Below are 26,592 nucleotides of genomic sequence, written 5' to 3'. Positions count from 1 at the left end.
TTTGCGGCGCACCGCTTTGTGTTCACTACGTGAAGGCACTTGGGGGTATATTTTCTTTTTACTCTGGGGGATGAGGTGGCGTGCGGTGAAGGACAGCCTCAAATTTTCGCAAGCGGAATTGACGGATTGGGTTCTGTGTCGTCCCAGAGATCAGAATACTCCCAAAAGATGAACTAATGAGTCCTTCTGGGCGCCTGCGATTTCTACACGACCTTACGGGACCCTTAACTCCGTTTGCCACTCCCAGAGCTCACCCCCCGAACCCCCCCCCGTGAAAAACAAACTGTTCCTCTTGTGGCCCTCTGACCGCAGTCGAGGGACTGCATCGAGATAAAGCCGAGAGCGACTCGCACAGCAGACCCCTGGGAACAAAGTTCGAAGCCAGTCTCGCACGCTGTGTTTCTAATACTTGATCCACCGAGATTTCCTTTTGGCAGATGGACACCAACCCACCCCCACCGGCTGTGGCTAAAACCTGTTTATCACTCGGCACAAACACTCAACGTATCCTGTTTGAACGTTTTATAAAAACACGACAGCTGACGGGCTCTGCGTACCATGTCATGTGTACGCACGGTGCTCTGGGAGCATGCAACGGGTACAGCAATAGCAAGCATGGGGAGCATCTCCTGGAAGTGGAGAGAAAATTAGCTGTGTATTTTTGGATTAAGCAGAATTACAAAAATAATAACAAACATGCCAGTGACATCTGTCGGCGGAAGGTAGGTACTTGATGCACGATGCGGCACACTTTGAACACACTTCCTCTCTGAAGTTTGTTGAGAATGTGTGGCTGTAAGGTGCTCTCGGGTGAACACTGAAAATACACGAAAGTCTTGCCTTGCTCTGCTAACTTCAAGAAGTCGTCTTATTCAAAGTATTCAGCACTGAAACTAATGCTGATGGGGAGGATGCAGTGTATTTTTTGCACAACCATTGATCATGGGGGGGTTCACATCACCAGAGCCTCTCGAACCCTAAGCAAACCACTCTGACAACAGAATTTGACTCGATGCTTTTTAATTGCCTTCTAGTTTAAGTTAAATATGAGAATGGCCTCTATGTCTTCAGGGTAATTTATGATAATGTCATGTATACCATGATTTTTGGCTTTACCCTGAACTCCAGTCAAAGAGTGCTGACCAAAAAATGTTCATTTGAATATGAATGACACAGATCACAAATTCAGGTCTGGACTTTATAGACAAAAAATGGCTTCTTTAAGCTTTCAGGCACCATATTTCCTACTGTGGCTCTTAAATTTAATTAAATACATTCACATCTATCTGAACTTGTCATTTGCTCACGTTTTTGATGGGTCTCACTGATCTCATTTCCATGTAATTTTTAAACAAACAAAGAGTATAAAAACGGAGCTTGGCAAAATATGGAGGTGCTGCACCACTCATTGGGAGATACCTGAGGGCCAGTAGAGCTGACGACCAAAGACCTTGACCCTCTGCGTCAATAAGGGTTCAGTGGCTGACCTTTATCAGGCAATAACTGTCAGCACGTGACTTGTCTCGAATTCTGTGTGTCCGTGACCAGGAACACCGTCAAAAACATGAAATGTCCACCATGGATGAAAGCAATAAAAATAATAAAATGCTCCATAAAATTCAGAATCGGGTTCTAGCCCGTTTTGTGCTTGGATAGAAGTGGCAATATCTAGACATGGCAAAATATTCCTCTCAACTCATACAGGCGTCTCTCAACGTCTTGATAGTTTTTTATTGTTCACAAAAGGCTCGGATTGATTGTAATCTAGCAGCCTCAGTGGATCTAAATGTCAGTCTCCTTAAGGCTGTAGCATTCTGTCAGATCATACATCTGGTAGTTGCACTGGTTCGAACAGTCGGCGTAAATTCCCATGGAAACCGTGTCGACCTCAACGCGGCCCAACGACGGCGGGGCACCCTTGGTCGGCCCATTCTTGATCCGGTTCGAGAGGCTGTTCATTTTCTCCTTGAGCTGGAAGGAGGACTTCTGCAGCGGGGGGAACAGGCTCCACCCCTTCAAGCTGAAGGTCCTCCCCTTCTCCTCACATAGGAGGGAGCTGCCACAGGAGCCGTGGAAGGAGAGGCCCGGCCTGTAGTCCCCGCAGCCATCCTGGCCCGAGCCCCTGATGGCCGTGCGCCACCGTTGGTCGTAGAACCTGCGCAGCGCTCTCTTGCGCCGGTGACACTGGCACCTGAGGAGGCGGGTGAAGGCGCGTTGGAACTCCTTGCTGGAGCACGGGTAGATGATGGGGTTGATGCAGCTGTTGAAGTAGCCAAGCCAGAAGATCACCTTGAAGACCATTTCAGAGGGCTTCAGAGCTGGGAAGAAAGAGCCTGGTGGAGAGGGAGCAAAACATAAAGATTGTCAAATAATTATCAGCTTGCGACAGAAACAACAGATTTGCTTAACATGTGGGAAACTGTGGCCTCGACTGTCGAGAAAAAAATAGTCATTTGGGTGATCAACACGACCCTGCGCTGGACAAGCGTTAATAATACTGGTTGAATTATTATTCTTAATTATTATTTGAATTATGATTAATATTAATTATCTGAATTGATTTTGTTCTTTTACAGTTATATTTTTTAAAATCTAGCATTTTTTATTCTTTTGGAGTAATGCTTTTTAAGTTGTAATTCACATATTATACTTTATGCTAGACAGCTATGAGAAGCTACTTTTAAATGCATTATTTAATAATAATAATAATAATAATAATAATAATAATAATAATAAACCCAACAATACATTTACAGTTACTCACTTAGCTGACACTTTTCTCCAAAGTGATGTTCTCAGACAAAAAATATGATACAATGTTATTTTTATTACTATACTACTTAAGCAATTATTGTAATTACTGCAATCACTTGTAATACTCATACGCTCCTTCTCTTAAACTACTGAAGAAAGTATAGCTTGCAATAAATGAATAGCAAATCAACACAATGTCATTTGTAATGATATCGCCTTTCTAGAGGATTCTATGTGTTTTATCACCAAGTTTGTGTAGGAATTTCCTACATTATTACTGCTGACAATAAAGAGTCTCAGGATTTCTAAGAGATGCTTACATAGTGGAACAGGTATCTGATAACTGTGTAGGTGAAGTAATACCCCATGTGGGGGGTGTTCTGCTCTCCTTGCATGATTCTCAGTGTCACCAAGACACGTTTTGAACTGAAGTTTTTGTTCTCTTAGGGCACTTCTCATAAGTGGGAGCCGACAGCCTGTTATTCACCGTTCAGATACAAAAGTCTCAAAAAATTGCCTTTGTCATACAACGCTTGTTTTTCTACTGCATCTCTTTGAGCTGAACATGTTCATGCCGTCAGAATTTGGGATCACATCTCGTTTGCTCAGTCGTGGCACAGCTGTCATCGATCAACCTGCGGACGCCACTCAGGATCATTCAAGCCATTCGGAGGGAAGTGGTAATAAACTGAACAGTTGGGCACTTGATCGAAACTCAAAAGGGAGACAGCTGCCCGCCAGAACGTTTCACTACCAGAAGTGCGGGATGGGATTGCTTTTCTGGCAAGGATGAATGTAACTGGGTGCAACTGGGTCCTGGAATCGCTCTCTTCTGGGGGAAACTGGTTCGTAATTACCATGTTTGTGTGCACGGCGAGGCCGGATGTCTGGCTACACTTCCTCTCCGTGATGAACTCCTCTCGCTGTGAAGGGAGGACATGGAAAAAAGGCCACATCCGTTATGTGCTGAGACATAGCGGAGATGATAGATGATAAGCTGTCCCATCTTTTTGAAAAGCAACTTGCCGAACGCGAAACATTTTATATAGCTGAATATTTATGTGCAATATTCCCATCTCGGAGCTACACCTCGAGGTCCTCAAATGACCCTGGAAGGATCAGTTCCTCACGCGCAATATATGCTCCAGGCTAAGAGAGGAGAGGTGTAGTTTTCAACAATGGTCTCATTGTCTTTGCCTCAATAACACACTCCCACGCGTTCGCACACACACGAGCACAACCGACATGTTTTCTCAAGCTGTATATAGAATATTTGAAAGTGTCCTTATTTTCCTTGCTCTCCTGCATCCCAGCAGCTCTCATTTCAGAACTTGCCCGAGGGGGCCTTGGCCCACGAATCCCCCTGCTGCCGCATAGTAAGAAACAAAGAATGCAGAATTTTGGGGTGACGTGTTTAGGTCTCGTTGTTCTCACGTTGTTATTACTGAACGGAGACAACTGTGAATCAGCTGTGACAAGGCAAGCAGTCACGTGTAGTCACAGTTGGAGCAAGTCTTCATAAATAATGATTGCCTCTTTGACACCGGCGATGAGTCATGGCTTACAAATGACGTACCTTAAAGGCACAGCCAACGATCCAATGTTTGGATATAATGCCTCTGTTACCATGACAACCCCTCCTCCAAAAAAAAAAAAGAGTAGATGGCTTTGGGAAAATCAGACAGTAGCTTTTGCCGAATTGAGGTCGACAAGTAATATAAATAACTGGATGCAAAAGTTTGATTGAGGTTCACTGTTTATGCCCGAGATGAAGTCATTTGTATGGACCATGTGGTCTGTCTGCTTCGGCGTTTTACCCAAGAGTTCGGGATGTCTTCTTTTAAGTAACTGTCTGAGGAGGACAGAAGTGGAGTGACTTAAAAATAGCTCATATAGGTGCGGAAGGCCGCCGCAGGGGACGTGACATTTGCTCCTCTGGCACGTTGTCAATCAGTGTGGGCGGAGCTTGGTTCAGTGTTCCAATTGCGGAAGGAGCACAAAGGTGAGGAGCGAGCATTCTGAATATGATGGTCTCTTTCTGTCTAGAAACAACTGGTCCAGTCTTACATCTTACTTTTTATATGAGTTCATAAGGGAGTTTGATTGGTACTCATAAATAAAACTGAAGCTGTTATTAACCAGAGTCTCTGTACATATTATTTATGCATAGAGTGGAGCTAATTAAAATATAATTAAAATATGAATATGCCCAACTGCAGCGTGATCCTGCAATAATAGCTGTAACTGTGAACAGAGCGAGGTCTTCACACCGACTCGTTCACGTCATGTACTTGTTAAGGTATAAATGAGTGAGGTGCGAAACTGGAAGCTCTCTAAGTGATTTCACTCGAAGGAATCTGTAAGCCAAATCAATAATGTCATGATTCATAATTTGGGAGTTGCTGTTTCTCGCCCTGAGAGCACACCAAATGTATGTATTTGTCTCCCGGTACCTGCTGGGGCTCTCAAGTAAAAGTGTGTCACCATTCGGACCCATTACCAGAAATCACTGCGGTTCAGTCACCGGCTAATTATCAACAGTGTTTTTACCAGTGTGTTGCCTCGCAAAAAATACAGTCGAAATGGACATTTCATTTAAAAAATATGAAAAGAATATGAAAATATCAGAAATGGAGGTGACAAAGGAATACCTCGGAACATCTTCACCACCCGCCACGACACTGGTGTTTAGTCCAAAGGGAAACACATTGTCTTTATGGGTTTTTCAGCTCAGCTTCAAATAATTTGAAGCCTCAGTACTGATATGAGGGAGAAGGTTAAATTACATCCGTTAAGCAATAGAGCCGTTAACGCAGCTAATTATGTGTGGAGCTCTAATGAGACACTGCACAGACCTCCAGGAACGGGATCACACATCCCTGATGATGATGACACTGCGTAGCGGCCTCATGTCTTTGTACAGCGGAGCATTTTCATTGAAAAAATTTAGATGTTTTTTTTAACTTGAATTTTTACAGAAATATTACCCTCAGCTGTCCAGCGGCAGGGCCCCTACTGGACCACAAGCCCACCTGTTGCCCATGGCTCTACTGGCACTCGATTTGAAGGCCCAAGTCTCTCTGCCCCCATGAACCCACCATTTACTTGCACCGCAGAAGAATGAAGTAATGTTTATATTTTTAGATTATTAATGTCATCTGCTATTTTATCTAAGCACCGGCATGATTGATTCCGCTCCGCACGCCAAGGAATTCCGAGTGAATACAAAACTTAAATATTTTCAATCGCTGAGATGTCTGGTTAATTAAAAAAAAAAGTTAAAGATAACATCAAAATTGATTTTCCTTTTCGTTAATTGTTTCTCTTGGCGAGATTTTTGTATTATTTCTGTTCCAGAAATGACAGGCGCTCACAGGCACATGGGAAAAGGAATAGCAGTGAAATTTGAAATAAACGACTTTAAAACGTTTTTATTCCGGCTGTTAAACATTTTGATTTAAGCCGTTAAAATGCGAAAGGCAGCGGAACTACCTTTTCACTAAATCCCATCTTAACAGTGATCCGTGAAATACCAATATCCTCACTAACCGGACACGAGAGCAACTCCAATAAATCTCACTATTTTAAAAATGTTTTCGTTGAACTCGAAAGACGTGGGGGCAGGGCCAGTTTCGGTATTCAATCCGTATTTGTTTGGTTGATTAAGGACACAAACGAACATCTTTAATTTGTTTTCGGGTTTCAAGAATGACTCCCTGACGAGGATTCACTCTGCTCACCATGGACCAAATAAAACAACCATTTAGGGCAGCAGGGGGCGCAGTGATTTAAGATGAAGCCTTGTGGTTGGAAGGTCCTGGGGTCAAATCCTGCTGTAGTACCCTTGATGGAGGTGCTTAGCCTGAATTAATATAGTATGAATACCTGCTGTATAAATGGGTAAATCATAGTAAACCTGACTCTCTAATACAGTAAGTGACCTTGGACAAAAACGTCAGATAAATAAATAAATGTGAAATAAGTCATGTACATATGAATTATATGATCAATGCATGATGCTGAATTCCCATGAGATGCAAACGTTGCTGTAATGTTGCTTTAACGTTGTTGCCCCTAGATGAAGGCACTGTGCTCGTGTGCAGCTCTGGACCTGTTTTTTGTGTGCGGACCCCAGGTTGGGGGGAACATTCCGGGCCTCTAGATTAGTTTCAAACCAAAACACACAACGAGCCGAAGTTCTAAATGTTTAGTCTCAAGGGATGACTTGTTGTGGTATTAAAATACGTTGTCAGAACTTCTTCCGCAGAACAGATAAATCACAAACGGGACCATGAAGAGCTGGACCAACAGCTATTTATTTTAAAGTAAACTCTGCTTGTTTAATTCCTTTTATTTATTTGACTTACAATATTATGTTTGTACACTAAGCTACTTGCAGTGATTCACCCATTTATACCCATTTATCTGATTTTAATGTACATGCTTTTTCATTTTTGCATATTCAGTTTAAAGAGCTTCAATGTATCGCACCTTAAAAGCCATCAAAGAACCATATGATTTGGTCGTGATCAGAATCTTCAGGATCCTGTTCAAAAACGCAATTAATTATTAACATGGCAGCTGAACCTTAAAACAGAACCAACATCCCAACTTTAAAATGTATCTGACAGTGATAGATAGGCTGTATCTTTTATTGAACGGATTTAAAAGAATTATAGGTAGTAGTCAAGGGAACGGACGTCTCCTGGGTATCGTGTTCTCCCTCTCTGATGTTTGCTTTCACCGTTCAAAGTCGGACCCAAATTGGACGGCGCCATTGGAAATGTCAAGGCAAGCGCCAATAACTTAACAGTAACTTTGGAAGCTCATGGTATCTCAGGTGCTCCTCCTTATTTATCCTCACAGCAGGCGGAGTGACTCAGCGCTGTTCTTGCCAGATCGTACCCCAGCACTAAGTGGAATCACACTAGCTCCTTACTCAGAAGGATCCCTGGGACATAAACCTGCAACTTTTACAGTTACAGGTGTAGTACTGGTGAGCATGGCAGGGGGCGCTGTGCTGATGGCCGTTGGTCCAGTTGCTCAGCTCTGCTGGGCCCAGTGTGAGGGAGACCAGTCTGCGGGGGATGGTCTTCACTGCCTTGCGCGCTGGTATGTCCACCAGTTCATCCTCCACGCGACCCCATTCTCACTGCGAGCGGGTCACTACGCGGGGGGTGGGAATACTCCCTCCTGTGGTGCACAGAACCCTCATTGGAGCAGCAAACCGTTGCAGATCTGGGGTCACGACTCAGATATCTCCGAGGCTTCGTGTTCGGCCAGAAGATGTTATCTGCTCCAGCTCTCCCTGTTAAATGTGAATTTAAAAACAAGAGGCAGCTGGAGAGGACTATCCAGCACTGACTGTGCAACACTGACTGCCCAGCACTGACTGCCCAGCACTGACTGTCCAGCACTAAATGTCCAGGACTGAATATCCAGCATTGACTGTGCAGCACTGACTGCCCAGCACTGACTGTCCAGCACTGACTTTCCAGGACTGACTATCCAGCACTGACTGTCCAGCACTGACCATCCAGCACTGACTGTCCAGGACTGACTGTGCAACATTGACTGCCCAGCACTGACTGTCCAGCACTAAATGTCCACGACTGACTACCCAGCACTGACTGTGCAACATTGACTGCCCAGCACTGACTGTCCAGCACTGACCATCCAGCACTGACTGTCCAGCACTAAATGTCCAGGACTGACTGTTCAGCACTGAATGCTCAGCACTGACTGTTCAGTACTGACTGTCTAGCGGTGATTGTCCAGCACAGACCGTCCAGAACAAACTGCCCAGCACTTTGACTCTTACTGCATCACTGCTCCCAACATCACTTGCGACCGGCAAAACACCATGCAAATGTCCAGAATTTACCACAACAAATACTTCTATTTACCTAATAAAAGCAATATGTTAATGACTTAAGTGCATCTGTCGAGGTAAAACCAAAAGTTTTGGTAACTGATATCACATGTCGATAAACAAAAAGACATTTATGAATTGTTGCCTTTGATGGTTATGCTGTTAAGATTTTGCTGTTTTAAATTAGTAAAAGTTAAAACGATTGTAGCAGATCAAAAATTTGATTGGAAGAAAAACGCCTCCGGATTTACACAAAAACAAATTTATAGATATTTATAAATATGTATGTTCACACTGGGATGGACTGGTGTCCAGGATGCAACCCTTCTCTACCTTTTGCCCTGTGATTCTGGGATAGACTCTGGACCGCTGACCAGGACACGTGGTTAGTGAATATGAATGAATCAATCAGTATTTATAGTCATATATAAAATTTCTATACACATATTATATTACGTATTTTCCAAATATTTCAGTATTTTGCGTCGACGAGGATGATTTTAGTGGAATATATCTGCCCTCATTGGCTACAGCTGGAAAAGATCCTCTCTGAGGAGATGAGCTCAAAGCTCCAACCTGGAGGCCCAGCCTACCGGACCGCTGTGGTGCACGTGCAGTCGGCGGAGCAACAGCGGGTCAGCGACCTTTAAGCCAAGAGGGTCATCGGATCGGCCCCGAGGTCCTAGTCTGACAAGGGGAAGCGGGGAAACGTTATTAGCGCCGCTGTCAAGATTTAAACAGTAACGTGCAGTATTTTCGTTTTCTCGCTGCAGCGGAGATCAAAGGGGTTTGGCGATGGCAGGGGGTGCGACGCCGCTGGAGCTGAGCATTCGTACATGTGGAACCTTTGATCTTCAATAACGGCGAGCAAAAAAGGAGCCACAAATACCCATCTTCATTTTTACACCCAGCAAGGGGTTCCAGCAGAACACATTTCATCAGCAATTTGTCATTTTCAGTTCATAACTTCTTTCCCCTCACGTAAGCTGCTGTGAGCCGCTGTCAGACGTAAAAGGGTGGCCGCTCTCCCGTGTTCTGGGAAACATGGACTCAACCTCTGGAAATAGATGCCATATCCCTCGGCATTTAAAAAAACAAAAAGCGAAATTAAAAATAACACCGTGGGCCCTCTGGACAGAGACGTAATTTCGGATCATATGGGAAAGAAGCCCATTAGAAAATGAGAGTTTGGACTTTTCTGAGCACAAATGAAAGGTCTGTCTTCGGGCCGAGGCGTACGGCAACGCTGGCCTCAGAAACGTTATTCAAATTAATGAAATTGCTATAGTGACGCATTCATCCTGCGCTTGGAGTCCGAACCGTTTCAGCAACGGAATGGATGTCCGTCTCAATGAGATTCCCGTCGATACCCGAGACACACGGGCGAAGATCGATATCTTTCAGTGGAGCCAGTCAGTGCTTTTGCCTCTCATCGCTTATTGCTGACATGAAAAACGCCTGCCTTAGGGGGGCTGTAAGGGAGACCCCCCTGAGAGCGCGGCCTCTAACGGAATCCGTCACTCTCTGTGTTTGTTTGCACTGACACGCACACCTAGAGTCCGGGGCAAAAACTTCTTTCTGTGCAACGTAGCTGTACTTTGTAGCTCTGCCATCATTTGACTAAAAAGGGCCTGATGGGTCATCTGTACATGGCAGAGTCTCAGTCCTGAAAACACACATACAAGCATCTATCTATCTATCTATCTATCTATCTATCTATCTATCTATCTATCTATCTATCCCATAAAATATCTGTAACATCCTACATTTATGGGAAAAAAATCAATTTCTTTATTCATTATGTAGAGCTATTTTTGGATAAAAAAAAATTATTAAAGCAACCAATCACTGGAAATGTAGCTTGTGCATATTGGTATTTAATTTAAATACAGTGACATTTTTATTAAAACTCCCCATTAGGTCGCAGTGGATGAAAAGGAAAGGTATAGGTGACGTGTCGGTCTGGGGCTCCCCCCGCGTCCCCCGCAACCGCCGCGCACTCCCCATCCGTTTACGTTTTTTATGTTGTTTACTGACTGACCTGCAGCGCGTGGCCAAGACCCCCCCGGACTCGTTTTTGTTCTGCAATCAGCTCGGCTCCCCTCCCAGTGCGTACTTTAATTATAGCCGCATTTACTTCGTTATTACGCATTCCATCCACCTGGCTGTTGAAGCGCGCACAAGCCCACATATCAGCAAACATTTATTTCGTTACAATGCGCGTGTCTTGGCACCTCCCTCCCCTCCCCCCAGTGTGGGCTGTGCGGATGAAGATAGGTAAATCAGTGTGAAGTACCTGCGCTAAGAGTCGAAAGCACTGATTTTCATCCAACGTGCGATCGGTGCGTCACAAAACGGCCACTCCAGGCGTGAGCCGCGTCACCCTCCCTCAGAATTTTAAACAATATTCCTGAAAAACTTGACGTTTTTTTGTATTTAAATTAGAAGCAGCTCCGAGAGGTCAGTTATTAGGAATTTTTTTCCATTGCGCTCAACACGCATTTTTTGCGCATCTGGCGACTCGACAAGAGAAGCAGAGGGGCACCACTCGCTTTAAAACACTCTTTCTGATACATTTTAATTTGCGGGACATTTGAGATGCACAGAAATATAACAAAATGCGATGGTTACATTTAACACACTCTATTTCCCTATATGTCCACGACATGCACAAAATAAAACTTCTTACGGGTTCAATAAAAATAAATATCATAACTGGCTGACTCATGGTTCATAACTTTTTACATCCAAATCTGCTCCCCCCCCCCCCCCCCTTCCTACAAAAAAGAAAAAGCGCCGTATTCAGCATTTCTCACCAGAAAGCTGGGTTAGAGTCAGGGATACAAAGTTGTTTTTTTTTATGTTTCCTGCAAAAACAACCTCGTGCTCATCACAGCAAAGAGGATATCAGTTTCCAGTCGGGTTTTACCGCACTACATATTGTGAGGAGTTCTGCTATGATAGGACTCCAGGGGGCGTAGTGGTTAGTAGCACAACTGTTGATCTCGACGGAACCACGTTCAAATCCCACCTCCTGTTGTAGTTCTCTTGATCAAGGTACTTACCCTAAACTGATACAGTAAAAATTACCCGGCTGTATAAGAAGGTAAAAACGTCACAAGTATATTAACACTATAAATCACTTCGGAGGGAAATGTTAGAAAATTGCTTAAAATGTAAATGATTACACATCAGCAGAAGCAGCTTCATCCAAAGTGCGCAGAAAGGACAATATAACTACATGTGTAAGTCAAAACATGGATGTTAATTGCATTCATGTATATTTTGGGAAATAAGAATTTGTGTAATTTAAGCAAAGCTGCTGAAAAATAAAATAGTGTGAGTTATTAGAAATTATTTTGAGAGAATGATTCTGACAGCTTGAGTTATATGGACTATTTGACGCAAACCTGTGAATAAGAAATACTTTCTGTGGGAAAAGAAAACATATTTTACGCTCGCTGCAGTTTGAATTCTTACCATAGTTACAATAAGATAAAGGATGAAGAAGGGTCGTCTCCCTGACGGGGGAGGGGAAAAAATTCTCTATATTTTATTATCATTTTCCTCAGCAATGACTATCCAGGTTAGAGCCAGGTATTCAAAAGTGCCACGAACGGACGCGGGACGGTCACGGTGCAGCTTCGCTTTTACGCACGAGCTCTCGGCGTAAAAGTCCGCGCGGAACACACACCTCGCACACCCAAAGGGGGTTGGTGGGGGTAGCTTCACACTAGAGTCGCGGCGATCGGGAAGTTCACGCACACGCACGGGGGACTCGACCCCACCACTCGAAGGGTCCCAGCTTCCCGCGCGCGAAGAACGCACGCGCAGGGGACCCGAACCCACGGCCTTCGCGGCGCCATACGTACCCAGGGGCAGCACGAAGAAGAAGGGCATCCAGCAGAGCACGAAGACGCCGACCACGATGGCCAGCGTCTTGGCGGCCTTCTTCTCCCGCGAGAACTTCATCAAGCGCACGGACAGCGAGCTCCTGAACGGGTGGCCCTTGCCCTTGCCGCTCGCCCCCGCGTCCTCGGGCGCGCTCCGGCAGTGGATGCGCAGCACCACCTCCGTGGACTTGTTGCGCTCGCGCTTGACGCCCGCCTCGAGGCTGCGCGTGGTCCTCCTGGCCACCACGTAGACCCTGAAGTACATGACGAGGATGACGAGCAGCGGGAGGTAGAAGGAGAAGAGCGAGGAGAAGAGCGCGTAGCCGGGCTCCTCCGTGATCCTGCAGATGCTCTCGTCGGAAGGCGGCGGCTCCTTCCAGCCCAGAAGGGGCCCGATGGAGATGACCATGGAGGAGAGCCACACCACGACCAGGATGACCGCGGCTTTCCTCTCCGTCATGATGGCGGGGTACTTGAGGCAGAACTTGACGCCGATGTACCTGTCTATGGAGATGACGCACAGGCTCATGATGGAGGCGGTGCAGCAGAGCACGTCCACCGCCGCCCAGATGTTGCAGAAGATGCGTCCGAAGACCCAGCAGCCGAGCACCTCGAGGGAGGCGGAGAAGGGCAGCACGATGATGCTGAGCAGCAGGTCCGCGATGGCCAGGTTCACGATGAAGAAGTTGGTCACCGTCTGCAGGTGCCTGTTGCACAGCACCGACAGGATGACCAGGATGTTGCCCACGATGGCCACCAGGATGAAGAGGCACAGGAAGACCCCGACCCCGATGACCTGAGGGTCCGGGGTGAGGCTCGCGCACCTCCCGCCGCTGGTATTGATGTTGCCCGAAAGTTGCTCCGCCAAGGAGATGTTGAGCGAGTAGATCCCACCATGGCTCGCATTGACCGGGCCGGAGAGGTTCATCTTAAAACTCCATGCAGACAACTTTTTTTTTTTTTCTTTTTTTTTTTTTTTTAGACAAAGTTGGCGGAGGCTGAGCACCTGCAGCGCGTGCTCGCGGGGCGCCGCGCACCGGCCGAACAAGTTCTTCCAGCAACGTGCTCTTCAGAGCGCAGCTTTCTCTGCCGCATCATCCGCGCACCCATCGGGTCCCTGGCAGATGAATCGAGCGAGGACGGATCAGTGTGAACGACCCCACGTTGTCGGCGAGCTCCTCAGGGTCATTTTGGACAGGACTCAGGAGGGGCGAGGATGTCCCTCACAGGTGGAAGAGCCTTCCTTCTCCTAATTCCCCAGGTGCTCCTCCTCGTTCTTCTCCGCTCCGCTCCGCATCCTCCGGGCTCTTGCTGCTCCACAGCAACCGTCTTGCGCAAGAAAACTCCGCAAGCAAACTGCTGAGGTGCAGCTTCCAGTCTCCGCGCCCGAGGTCTCCTCCTCCGGAACGAGCGGGGCCGGTGACGCGCTGCGCGCCCCCCTGCTGCTCCCGGCCGCGGCCGCGAGAGGGCGCAGCGTCCCTAACTTGGCCCAAGATCGAGGCGACTTGCTGCGAAACGATGATGCGTTCATTTGATTTGTCGGAAGTATCAAAGGGCTTCAGCGGAGAGAATATAAATGTTAATTTATGACTCTTCAGACATTTTCTTCTTGGATTTTTTTTTTTTTGTTTTGGCGCAAGAGTGACTGCAAGCCTGCAAGTTATGGGGAGCGACTTATTCCGTTTAATATTCAAAGTGTATTTACATAGATAGAGTCATTGATTGATGGACTCAGTGCCTGGACTTTGAAAGACATTTTTCATTTTCATCCTTTTTACAAAACTGGAAAAACAACAACAACAACAAAAACAATTGCTTTTCACACACGAATGCATTGAGTCAGTTACTACTTAGTCATGTCATATCGGGTGGCACGGTGGCATAGTGAGTAGCGCTGTTGTCTCACAGCGCCTGGGTGGTATGAGAGGACATGGATTCGATCCCCGCTCAGTCTGTCTGGTGTTTGCATGTTCTCCCTCTGTCTCTGTGTGTTTCCTCTGGGTGCTCTGGTTTCCTCCCACAGTCCAAAGACATGCTGTTCAGGTTTACCCATAGTGTGTGAATGACAGAGAGAGTGTGTGTGTGTTTCACTGATGCATGGATGAGTGACCCAATGTAAGTAGGGTATCGAGCGGATTAAGTCACCTTGGGGAATAAGGTATGTGGGCTGATAACACTACATAGATAGAGTTCATTGGAAGTCGCTTTGGAGAAAAGCGTCTGCTAAATGAATAAATGTAAATGTCATGTCAGCTCATCCATGTAATAAAGGATGCTACAGATGTGGTTTCCATGAGCGAGGTGCGTGTGTTTGGTAAAGAAACGGAGAGCATGGCAGCAATCAAAGGCATTTGAGATCGCGTGGCTCCTATTTTAAAAAAGATTTGTAGCGGTAATTCTCCCGCTGAGGATGCACAGCTGCTGCGGCGAGTGGCCGCACACGGAGCCCAGCGAGGGGGAGCTCCCTTTACGAGCCGCTGGGGGCCCGGGTTGAAAGGGAGCGCTCCTGAGAGGGCCGGGGGACCATGGGAAAATGCGACAGGCCGCTGCGGGGTCCTCCTCGTGTCGACGGGACGGCGGGGGAATGCGCGGAACCCGCAGTCGAGACGCCGGCAAAGGAGTGTAAACACGGCTGTGCCGCACACCTCCCTGACCTGAGCGGTTTGGAACTGTGGGTAACAAACCATGAAATTTTAGTTAATCGCAATCTGGCCCAATCCACCTCTCCTAACTCCGTGGGTCGGAATCCGAGACACGGAAAACCAGGCCGGCTGCATCCAAAAAGGAAGGGAAAAATAAATCCTGCTATCATAACCACAAAGAAAAAAAATGGAATTAATGGAAGTTTAGCCTGGTGATGACATGTTGGAAATCAAATAATTTCTGTTATATTGTGTTTCACCTTGTTATTGTTCCAAGAATTCAGGCTAGAAGTTGAACAGGTCCTGGCAAGCACTCTGGGTCCTGTAACCGCAACCGGTACCTCCAGCCGGACTCGGTGAAGACCTTTGCTTGCTTGTACCTCCATTCCAGGTGAGCCCAATTGACAAACGCATCACAGGTCACATGACCTGGCAGGTATTATGCAAATTACCTGCAGTGGACCAGGGTGGGATTGTGCTCGAAGGATTTACACTACGTCTCCAAAACTGAGCATAATACCACATTGGTTTACCTGGTTTTGCCAACAAGTGGAAGAGCTTGGAAGAGTTACGGAGATGAGAAAGTCGAGCAGTTTGTCCACACGTCGAACATGTCCAGTTTTGTCCAACATTTGTCCACATAGCCAACAAATTTTAAAAAAAAATATTTTTCAAGAATAGCACTTTTGGTGCAAAAGGTGGGGAGACAAAGATGTGGAAAATTATATCAAATACTCAAGATCATAACGAACTGTCTGACTATTTTTGGAGCGACAACAGGAGAGTTGTGGACTTCCTAAAAAAAAAATGTCTTTCATTAAGCTAGGAGTGTGCTCTCGCGTCGTCCCTCCAAAATCCTACAAAAAACACTAAAATACTCGAAAAATATAAAATTTTCCATATTGTACCACAATTTGAGTGCGTCATTTTGGAAAGGGGCGAGGCCTGGGCTGGGGTCGGGGAGGGGTTTTGTTACACGACAAATCGGTTTAGGCCACCCGGCTGTCGGAGGTGTCCGCATCATTTTCCCTCCTTCCCCTGAGGATCACTAAAACCATAGTAATACCTCCGTTTGGGTTTTTTTTCTCTCCTTAGGTCACAATAAGATGATATAACAAAAATTTTATTATTTCAATATTTTTACATTTTCCATTCGGTTTTGATAGAATAAATATGTTTTGATGTTAGTTTGTACTATATGTCAGTTTTTAGAAAAATATTCTGCATTCTGGAAATTAGCAAATTTTGGTGAATTTTGGCTCTGGGTTCCAAGCGCTGAATATTCCAGTACTTTTTAGGATTTGATGCTTTCCAGAATGCTCTGGTGCTTTCTAGAATCTTCCAATGGCTGCTGTGTTTCAGTGCTTTTCTAAAACGTTCCAGTGCAGAATATCTATGTTATTTTTGTTAACAAATGGCTTTTAAAATATCTCAGTATTGTGTTCCTTATATGTGTGAGCAAAAATTCACATAAATTCTTGAAAATTTTCATGAAAGTAGCGAAAGCAAATTTCTGTGGCTAAGAGTGACACTCTAGAAGTACTTGCAGTACTTTTGTAATCAGTACATGTCAAATAATCATAATCGATGCAAAAAACAGACATAACTGAGAAGTTTGAAAAATTATTGTGACAGCGTGTAATGTCAGGAGATATTTCCTGCCGCCGCCTCTCTGTGTATCAGCATGTTCCCAGCGCCCGTTGGGGGCGCTGACCCAATCATGTGAATCCCGAGAGATCCGCGGAGTCTGAGCGAGGAATTCCGCGGCCATGGAAGCGGTGCGATGCGGCGGGGGGAGGGGGTTCGAGGACGGCGGATGTCGTCGTCTGGCCGCTGACAGCTCTGAAGGACGACGCAGCCGTGTTTTTTGATATATGAGCAACATCGACGAGCCAGACTGGATATTAAAGTTTCACTTAATCTGAGGGAGAGGCAGCGATCGCTTTTCCAGACGACGTCGCGGGCCAGCGGCATTGTGGGTAGACGCTGCTCGGAGGCCTGCGAGCGACGTCGTGTCGTCGCGAGTCCAGTGACGGGGCGACGTTAATTACGGCGTCCCTGCCGAGCGGCCTTTCCGTCCAGCAGCCGAGAAAGAGGCACACCGCGGCTGCCAGGGGTTCGAATAGCACAGAAAGCCTTTTAAAAAGGAAGACACATTTAACCCTTTAGCTGACGCTTGTCTCCAGGAGTTGTGTTAAGCAACTTACACTGATTTACTCATTTTTATAGCAGGCTAATTTCTACTGTGTTAATTCAGGGTAAGAACCTTAACTGAGGAGACTACGACAGTAATGGGGCTTCGAACATATGACGTCTGAGCCCAAAGGTGACAGCTATAATCATTATGCCACCTGTTAAGTTACACCGGTAAAATACCTCCCTAGACGACACAGTTTTGTATTTTTCCTTTTGACAAATTGTCATCGTAATGCAAAATGACAGGAAACACAAACATGGGTTTGAACCCGGCCGTGTGGGGTTTGCACGTTCCCCCTGGGCTTGTGTGGGTTTCCGCCAGGTGCTCTGGTTTCCTCCCGCAGTCCAAAGACATGTGTTTCAGGTGGATTGATGACTCCGAATTGCCCTTAGTGCATGTGCGTGTGTGTGTGTGTGTGTGTGTGTGTGTGAGATTGCACGATGAAGGACTAGTGTACCCCGCCAGACACCCTATACACCAAGATAGACTCTGGATACCACAACCTTGTATTGGAACCAGAGGTGATTGACAATATACGGATGAGTTAATATTTCACAAAATAAATACTATAATTGGTTCATAAGAAACAAAAATAGTAAAGCAAGACAGAATGGAAAAACATGACATGAGCACATTGTGCATGACAGTGAGAACTCAGCACCTCGTGCGGGATCGGGGGAGGGGGGGTAAGTCTGGCACGACAGGGAATAGTTTGGATTCCTCTTTGCTGAGGCAGGGCCGTGAAACCAGATGCCGCCATTTATCAGGAGGAGCCGGAGCCCCGTTCTTGCCGGCACCGGGGACGAGTGCAACGGCCCAGACTCCTGACAGGGGCCAGAGATGCGAGGCAGAAAATATGCTCACATATGCGCAGCTGGTGGGACGCAGGCGCTCCGAGGCCCCGCTGGTACTTACTGTGTCAGCACATCGTTCGGCAGCCGCGGCAGCATCCTTCGGCCCCTCCGCATCTTCCAGAGCGCTCAAGGCCTCCTTAATTCCCAGAATTCTGCACAGACGTGCTTTAATTACATAGAAGCAAACCTAATCAATATAAATGGCAATTAATCGTGAGCTACAGGAGTGGAATACATAGGATGGCTTAGCTGGTGGAGCGTAGGATGGAGTAGGTGTGTGCAGAGGTGGGGGGGGGGGGGGGTCTGTGTAGGGGGTCCCGCTCCTGGAAGCAGAGTTCCAGGAAAATTTGCTATTTTCAAAAGAGTGGAATATTTTAATAAAAACTGACATATAGTAGAAACTAATGCCAAAAGCATATTTAATCTATCAAAACTGAATGAAAAATGCAAAAATATTGAAATAATGAAATTCTTGTTACGTTGTGTTATTATTACTTGAAATGAATAAATGTAAATTATTTCTCCTTTATCGGACACTTTTATAAAAAACTAAATGTCAGGCTACAGGGGGTAAATTTTTACTGTGTCAATTCAGGGTAAGTGCCTCGATCAAGGGTGCCACAGCAGGAAGTGGGATTGAAACCCAGATCTTGTGACTGCAAGACGATTCCTCCAACTACTACGCCACCCGCTGGCACCGCATTGCTACTGACTGACGGTTCGTCTCCAAAAGCAGAGCATCACTTGTCCTTCCGGTCCGAGGTATCGTGGTTCTACAAAGGAGTGATAAATATGTAAATATACATATAGGGACTGGGACTGGACCTGCTGGGACTGCTCCTCTGGTTGGACCCCTTTCGTCTGGACTCCGCTTGAAGAGAACCCCCTCCCAACCCCTCCCAACCCCTGCCCTTTGTTTGTTTCCACTGATTAAAAAAATAGCATGTTTTGCAGTAAATGGCCCCTTTACCAGCGATATTAATCGGGGGATATAAATCACATTGATTTCAATTTAGGAATCTGTCTTTTTATTTTTTTTTAAATAACTTATTCTTTATCGGCCACAGCAGCTGTGGAGCTGGTGAAGGTGGGGAGGAAGGAGGAGGAAATAGTGTGACGGGTGGACCTGCGTAGGGCGCTGTGGAGCCCCAGTGTGTCCCTCGCAGGGCGGTGTCCCCAGCTGCTCGGTGGTTACTCGGGGGACCGTCCCCGGCAGGTCGCGGGGTCGCGCTGTTCACAGATCGGCCGCAGTCAAGCGGGGATCCGTCCGTCGGGACGAGAGCCCCTCCCCTGACCGCCTCACGGGGTCACGCTGTTCGCAGATCACACGAGCTGCAGTCGGACGGGGACGAGTCCGCTGGGATTGGCAGGGCCAGCTTGTCCAGCACGGCATCACTCCAGGGTGTCACGCACATAGAGGTGTTCACACGCAGAAACACACAGAGCAGTACAGGCCAAGTGCTAATATTCACACCAGCAGCAAGTTAACAGAGTAAGAACAAGGGGCAGTTGGTACTGCAGCGGTTACTGCCACTGTCTTTGTACCCAAAAGGTTACAGGTTCAAGTCCCACCTCCATCTGCGGTACCCTTGAGCAAGGAACGTGCCCTAAAAAATGTTCCCGTAAAATTGGTCAGCTGTTTGAACGCCTCTTAAAAGACCCGGGTTTGAATCCTATGTCCTGCTGTTGTACCTTTGATCAGGGTACTCACCCTGAACCAATACAGTAAAAATTACTGCATAGATGCTTTTTAAAATAAAAGCATCAGCGAAATTAATAAATTAGTCCTAAACGACCTGGGTTTGAATCCCACGTCCTATTGTAGTACCCTTGATCAAGGTACTTACCCTGAACTGATACAGTAAAACTGAACCAGAATAAGTGGGCAGATCAGTGTAAGTACCTGACGTTGTTAGTCGCGTTGAAGAAAGGCCCCAGCTAAGTAAACAAAGATAAATAATATGGTGTATAATAATAAATACGGCAAATAAATACTCAGACATGGTCACACAGACACAAAGTCACTGAGACGGTGACCAAAAATAAGTCACACACAAACACACACCCTTTATTACGCTTTGCGAGAGGACTGCAGCACGTCTGGAAAAAAAGAAAAAAACTCTGAATTATTAATTGTATGTTTTCAGACCCAGCGTTACTACGCTTTCTCAGGTTGAAAAGTACTCCGCCTACAGCAAGATGGGGTCCCGACTCAAGCTTTTGGGCCCGGAGGAATTGATGACGAGCAGTCTGGGCAAGGCAGCCGTTTCTCAAGTGGCGATGGCCCGTTCCTATTCTGCAGCATTTTGCGTCGCCACGGTTACGCTGTCTTTGTATACGCGGGAGATGCGGCTCGCTGGGAGCAGGGCGGCCCTCGCACCTCCTGCCATTTTTTGACATTTATCATGGCCGCCTGGCTGGCTTCCCCAGATGGCTCATTAGTGATGAACAGAGAACAACATAATATCCTCTATGGTAGAACAGGATCAATTAATTACCTCCACTCAGACAGAATAATTACCACACATAGAAATAATTAGCCAGGGCAGCTGGTGCACCGCTGATAAAGGTAAAAAAAAGAGAAAAATGTGGGCTTAAGTCCTATAAGAGGCAGCCGCTATTGTACCTGTCAGGAATTCAGGTATTTAACCGTAATTTCCTCCATACACTGCAGTAAAAATGGTAAAGTGAGGTAAAATGCTTTGGATAAAAGCCTCTTATTTACTACATAATAGCATTATGAGGCTCAAAGTGTTCTTATTCCCGTCTCCCTTGGCGCTTTGTGGACGACGGAACATGAGTTATGCGCAGCGGTGAAAGGGCTCATGGGAGATTTACTCACTTTTTGGCGCTCGCTGGGTCTTGCAGCGGTAAAAGAGACAGGAGGTAAAACGACAATGCCATCACGACTTCTCGTGCAGCTGAGGGCGGCAGGAGAGCGGAGGCGGCGCTTCACCTGCAACGTGACCTCCACCTCTCTGAGAGCCCATGTTATGAGTTATAATACGAATCGGCAGATGTTCTGTGACGTATTTATCGGGACACCATCATCATTTTTACGCGCACAGGTCCATGTTGCTCAGAAAAGACTGCAATGACTGAGCTCTTGCCTTACAGCCTGAAGGACTCGGGTACGAATCCCTGCTCCCTTGATGATGGTACTTACCCTGAATTGATACGGCAAGAATACCTTGATTTATAAACAGGTAAATCACTGTACTCTTCCACTGTGGCCAACAGAGAACACATAATAATAATAATAATAATAATAATAATAATAATAATAATAATAAGGGCAGCACAGTGGCACAGTGGGTAGCGCTACTTTCTCACAACGCCTGGGTAATGCGAGAGGATGTAGGTTCGATCACCACTCAGTCTGTCTGGGGTTTGCATGTTCTCCCCGTTTCTGCGTGGGTTTCCTCCGAGTGCTCTGGTTTCCTCCCACACTCCAAAGACATGCTGTTCAGGTTCCCTGTGTGAGTGACAGAAAGTGTGTTCCACTGATGTATGGATGAGTGACCCAGTGTAAGTAGTGTATCTAACAGTGTAAGTCACCACGGTGAATCAGGTGTGTGGGCTGATATATATAGTGTATATAGTATCTATGGTAAAGAGAAAAGAAGGAATGTTGAAATGTTACAAGAAAAACCTATTTTCTAATAATTATCAATTTGTCACTTTATTATTTCGCATGGGAAGGGGCAGGACAGATGTGCTTTTTAATATTCCTGCAGGGAAACGCACAACAGTTCAACACACGACACATACAGTATAAGAGCAAGGTGGACATAACACGTGGAATAAATGAGTTACAAATTACAAACAATCAAATAAATAAGACATTTTAGAATAATTATCATGATTGTAATACACACACACACACATTTTCAGAACCGCTTGTCCCATACGGGGTCACGGAGCCTACCCGGTGACACAGTGCGTAAGGCCGGAGGGGGAGGGGACACACCCAGGACGGGACGCCAGTCCATCGCAAGGCACCCCAAGCGGGACTCGAACCCCAGACCCACCGGAAAGCAGGACTGTGGTCCAACCCACTGCGCCACTGCACCCCCTCTATGATTGTAATATAAACATAAAAAAGAACCAAGTTTAATAGTTAGGTAGCTAACGAAAAAGAGGCAATAAGGTTAACGGTGCAGCTAATGGTTCTGGTTAGTTGGATTTTTAACATTAAATATTAGATACTGGGTTATTAACATGAAATAATGATAAGGCACAGCACAAGGCATGACCTTGAGGAAACGTCCAGACTCACGTGATGCTCCATCCCACAATGCTCAGCGCCACAGGGACTAAAGCACTGCTCTCCTGAATAAAGAAAAAGTTTCCTAAAATTTCTCTCATAGAGGGGGGTACGTTGGCACAGTGGGTTTGACCGGGTCCTGCTTTCCGCTTGGTCTGGGGTTCGAGCCCTGCTTGGAGTGCCTTGCGACAGACTGGTGTCCCGTCCTGGATGTGTCCCCTCCCCCCCAGCCTTATGCCCTGTGTTGTCGGGTTAGGCTCCGGCTCTCCGTCACCCCGCACGGGACAAGAGGTTTCAGGAAACGTGTGTGTGTCTCATACAGGAATGAAAACACTTGCGTTTGTGGATAAACTGATTGGTGATCAGATTTACAGGCATAAATTTAATGGTGCTCGCAGACATGGAAATTCAAGTTCTATCGGTGTATATAAGGAACGCATAAAGAACAGAATGACATGATTGCGTTACAGTCCTCTCTTCCCACCATAATATACCTTTGGGGGGTTGGGGGGGGGGCAGAGGAGCACAGTGGGAAAATATCAACAAACAAAAGCGACAGCACAAGACAAAATAAAACGGGACAAAAGAATATAATAAGAAGACAAGAATAAAACAATCCAACAACAGTGAACTTTACAATAGAGAGAATATTATAAATGGAATAAATAGAGCTTCTCGCTCCACACTGTTTATTTTTCTGCAAATCGTGGACTTGCAATAAATGTTTATTACTTCAAACAGCATGGATTGGTACTTGGGAGATGTCCTCAGGCCTGCCTGGGTCGAGGCTTCGGGGAGTCGGACCGAGAGCATTTCTGAACTATATTGCATTGACATTTCTTGTGTCTTACCACAAGCGCGGCAGTTATGAACGCGGCGTTACTGCGATGTACGTTGCGATGAGCAGAGAGCAAATTATTACATGCACCGTGTCTATTGAAGTTAAATACCATAGTGGATTAAACTGGATTAAGAACCATTGGCTTTTTCGCCGCTGCGCACCCAGACACGTTCCTCGCACCCTGGGCTTGGCACTGAGCCGTCCTGCAGTGGAACGAGTCCCCGGTGGTGATGGGGGGGGGGGGGGGGTCAGTGGGATGGTAATGCCACCCTCAGCTGGAGCTGCTGACTTACGTACAGGTCTGTCCCCATGGCCAAAAAAATAGAAACACTTGACACACTGAAATGCCGAAGGGTGTGGGGTCAAGACAGGAAGCGCAAAGGGCGATGGAGTGGCTTTCCAAGGCGCCGTTTATTACTGATACATAAACCTGCCACCGAGACCGCTCCGTAGGCATGGCAATGCGAAAAAGGGGAATAAAATAAAGGGAAAGGAAATAAAAAAGGGAAAAAACAGCCTTTTGCTGTACACTGTCATCTATTATTTAGGAGCTGAGGGGCACACGCTGTAGTCAGACAGGAAGAGGTGTCTGGTGCAAAGTTTCGGGGGACATTTCTCAGACCAACACCTTCTCCGTGGGAGCTGCTCAAGGGGCCGTTTGCTTCGTCTGGTATTTTCAAGGTTTTTTATTAATCCAGCACAACAGTAACAAAGAAAACAGTATAAAGATATTATATTAAAAAAAAAAACAACAAGAAAGAAGCCAGGGGAATACAAGCACAGGTTACAGTTTATATGAAAACGTTGAACAATTTAAAGGTTTAAATTTTTTTTTATGTTAGCGAAGTCTTGGAAAGTAGGAATGCACTGTTTGCTTTCATTTTAGAGCACTGTAAAGTCAGATTTCTTATTAGAGAATTTATGTTTATGGATTAGAAATTTGGTTAAGATTGAAATTATAATCTATTTGATATCAGATAAGAAACAGTACATGAGCACTGCCAGAATAAGCACGGAACAGTTTCAAATTGCTCTTCACGGAACACACAGTTTGTCTCAGTGTCTTTTTTAAATTTCTGAAGATTATAGTTTGGTGGGTAAATTACGTGGACTAACTTAAACGACACATTTTTGAAGTGGATCCAGAGTTGGACACAGTAGAAATCATCCTCAAGGTTTATATCTGCTGTTGCAGCCAATCAGAGGGACTTTTCTGATGGCCCCGCCCACTACGCTGCTCCTGGTCAAAACAATTGGTTAACGAGTTCTGCTTCTCCATTGGAAGACTGCTACCCCCAGCTGAGCACGTGGTGTTCATTTCAGTTCAGTTCTTTATGTTTATTCTTTTAGCTGATGCTTTTCTACAAAGCTACGTGTAACGTTTACTTACAAATATCCACCCATTTATACAGCAGGGTAATTTTTACCGTATTGGAGCAGGACAGGTATCTTGATCGAAGGCACTACAGCAGGAAGTGAGACTGAGTCATGTTAAAATTTCATTTTAATTTAACCCTTACGATATTGTTAGAAAATATGGATCCGTGCTACTTATATTCATGATTTTATTCATGATGTCCTGTTTGAAAATTTTTGCATTAAGTGACTAAAATATATTGCCTTCAATTGATTAACTGATATTGTTACATTAGAAAAAATAAAACCAGTATTTCTTTTGTGAAGAGTATATATTATTGGGCAAAAACAGATATTGAACAGATACACATTTAGTTTTCGTAGGCACGGAAAACTCGCAGTACACTTAATTTATGCACTTGGTTCAACATGATTCCATTCATGAAATTCAATTAATCAGCAATTTAGGTTCAATTAAGAGCTCAGCTGGATTGTCTAATATGTGGTTATTCTCTAAATTTTGCTAATTAAGCTCTGTCCCACAGCTGTTGCTGTTCTGGCTTTTTTTCCAGTAAGCTCCATATGTAATAATACAAATTCCATAATCCTGGCTGGCTTTTTAAAAATAATATCCATTTGAAAAGGTCTAAAAAATTTTCCTGAAGTACCCAGAGCCCCACCATGAATTCAATTTTCTTTTTCATTCAGGAGCTTCCTGCACTGTTTGTATTTTTTTTCTTTAATGTTATACTTCTCTTCCAGTTATTATTTCTAAAAACATACTCTGTTTCCTTTTTGGCTGGTGGGGGCAGAGCTGTTCAGGGAGGCCTATTTCCCAGCAGGTCTTGTGCCCCTTCCCAGCTTCTCCACTTTCTCCAAACAATAATTTGGCATTTTAATTTATACACCGTGAGCCTGGAGATGCAAATGGATGAGATGGAAAATAAAAACACGCACAGTAATGTATGGGGAATTTAAAAAAAAAAAAAACAGATGCCGAGCCTTCCACCTGACTCAGCCGTGCCGGTAAATTGCTGGCAATTACGGACACGCTTATAGTCGATGGGATGACGCCACTGGAACGTGCTCCAGATGGGATTGCGGTTGCGATGGTGCCAAGGTACTGCAACAAAAAGCCTGTTTGTTTGTGTTTCTCATATAAAAAGCACGCGTTGCTTTTCCTCCGTTAAACATCCCCCTGTTTTATTAAGGGCAGTTTTGGAAGCACCGTTAATTCTTCAACTGGCTGGCACAACAAGTTGTGCTGCTGTCTAAGAGTGCCTGGGTGGTGTGGAAGGGTGTTGGTTTGATCTTCACTCAGTCTATGGGGTGTTTACATGTTTTCCCTGTGTCTGTGTGGATTTCTTTGAGGTGCTCTGGTTTCCTCCCACATTCCAAAGAGATGCTGTTCAGGTTCACCCATAGTGTATGAAGTGACAGAGAGAGTGTGTGTTCCACTGATGTATGGATGAGTGACCCAGTGTAAGTAGTGTATCTAGCAGTGTAAGTCACCGCGGTGAATAAGGTGTGTGGGCTCATAACACTACATAGAGTTCATTGGAAGTCACTATGGACAAAAGCATCTGCTAAATAAATGTAAGTGTATTGTCAGCAATTTTTTTCCAATACTTTCATCCAAATATCACCGTTTGAAATCCATACTAAGGTTTGTTCCGGCTTATGTAATGTTTTTTCCCCAAGACTATACATGCAGAAGGCCTTGCTGTATCTCTGTAAAATGTTAAAGCAGCTCGTCCCCCTGTCCATTAAAGTGCTTTGCTTGTCATGTGAAAACAACTGGAATAAAGTGAATGCAATGAGCCCTGGGTGTTAATGTGAAACCTATCTGTCATTAAGTTGAGCTGAAGTCCTACCGGTGTGACTTGGCTCCTTGGAGATGCTGTCTTTACAGCTGA

The 26,592-nt window shown here is 45.5% G+C and overlaps 1 protein-coding gene across 1 annotated transcript; it reads right to left on the bottom strand.

The window, feature by feature from the left end:
* Window positions 1-367: 367 nt before the first annotated feature.
* Window positions 368-13,902, bottom strand: adra1d (adrenoceptor alpha 1D). Its single transcript, XM_029258814.1, has 2 exons — window positions 12,499-13,902; window positions 368-2,333 (listed from the first exon to the last, which is right to left on the bottom strand). Exons 1-2 carry the CDS (start codon window positions 13,445-13,447, stop codon window positions 1,783-1,785), a joined length of 1,500 nt encoding a protein of 499 aa, XP_029114647.1. The 5' UTR covers window positions 13,448-13,902; the 3' UTR covers window positions 368-1,782.
* Between the last annotated feature and the right edge of the window lie 12,690 nt (window positions 13,903-26,592).

The sequence above is a fragment of the Scleropages formosus genome, chromosome 16 (assembly GCF_900964775.1).
Source record: "Scleropages formosus chromosome 16, fSclFor1.1, whole genome shotgun sequence".
In the NCBI taxonomy this organism is placed as follows: domain Eukaryota; kingdom Metazoa; phylum Chordata; class Actinopteri; order Osteoglossiformes; family Osteoglossidae; genus Scleropages; species Scleropages formosus.
The sequence above is the reverse complement of the archived record's forward strand: the minus strand, read 5'-3'. Positions and strand labels throughout refer to the sequence as shown.

Bases quoted from the DNA above. Each gene is read 5' to 3' on its own strand.
- adra1d (XM_029258814.1), bottom strand. From the start codon at position 13,447: ATGAACCTCTCCGGCCCGGTCAATGCGAGCCATGGTGGGATCTACTCG. The intron at 2,334-12,498 runs GTACGTATGGCG...CCTCTCCACCAG, and splicing joins CTTCTTCGTGCTGCCCCTGG to GCTCTTTCTTCCCAGCTCTG.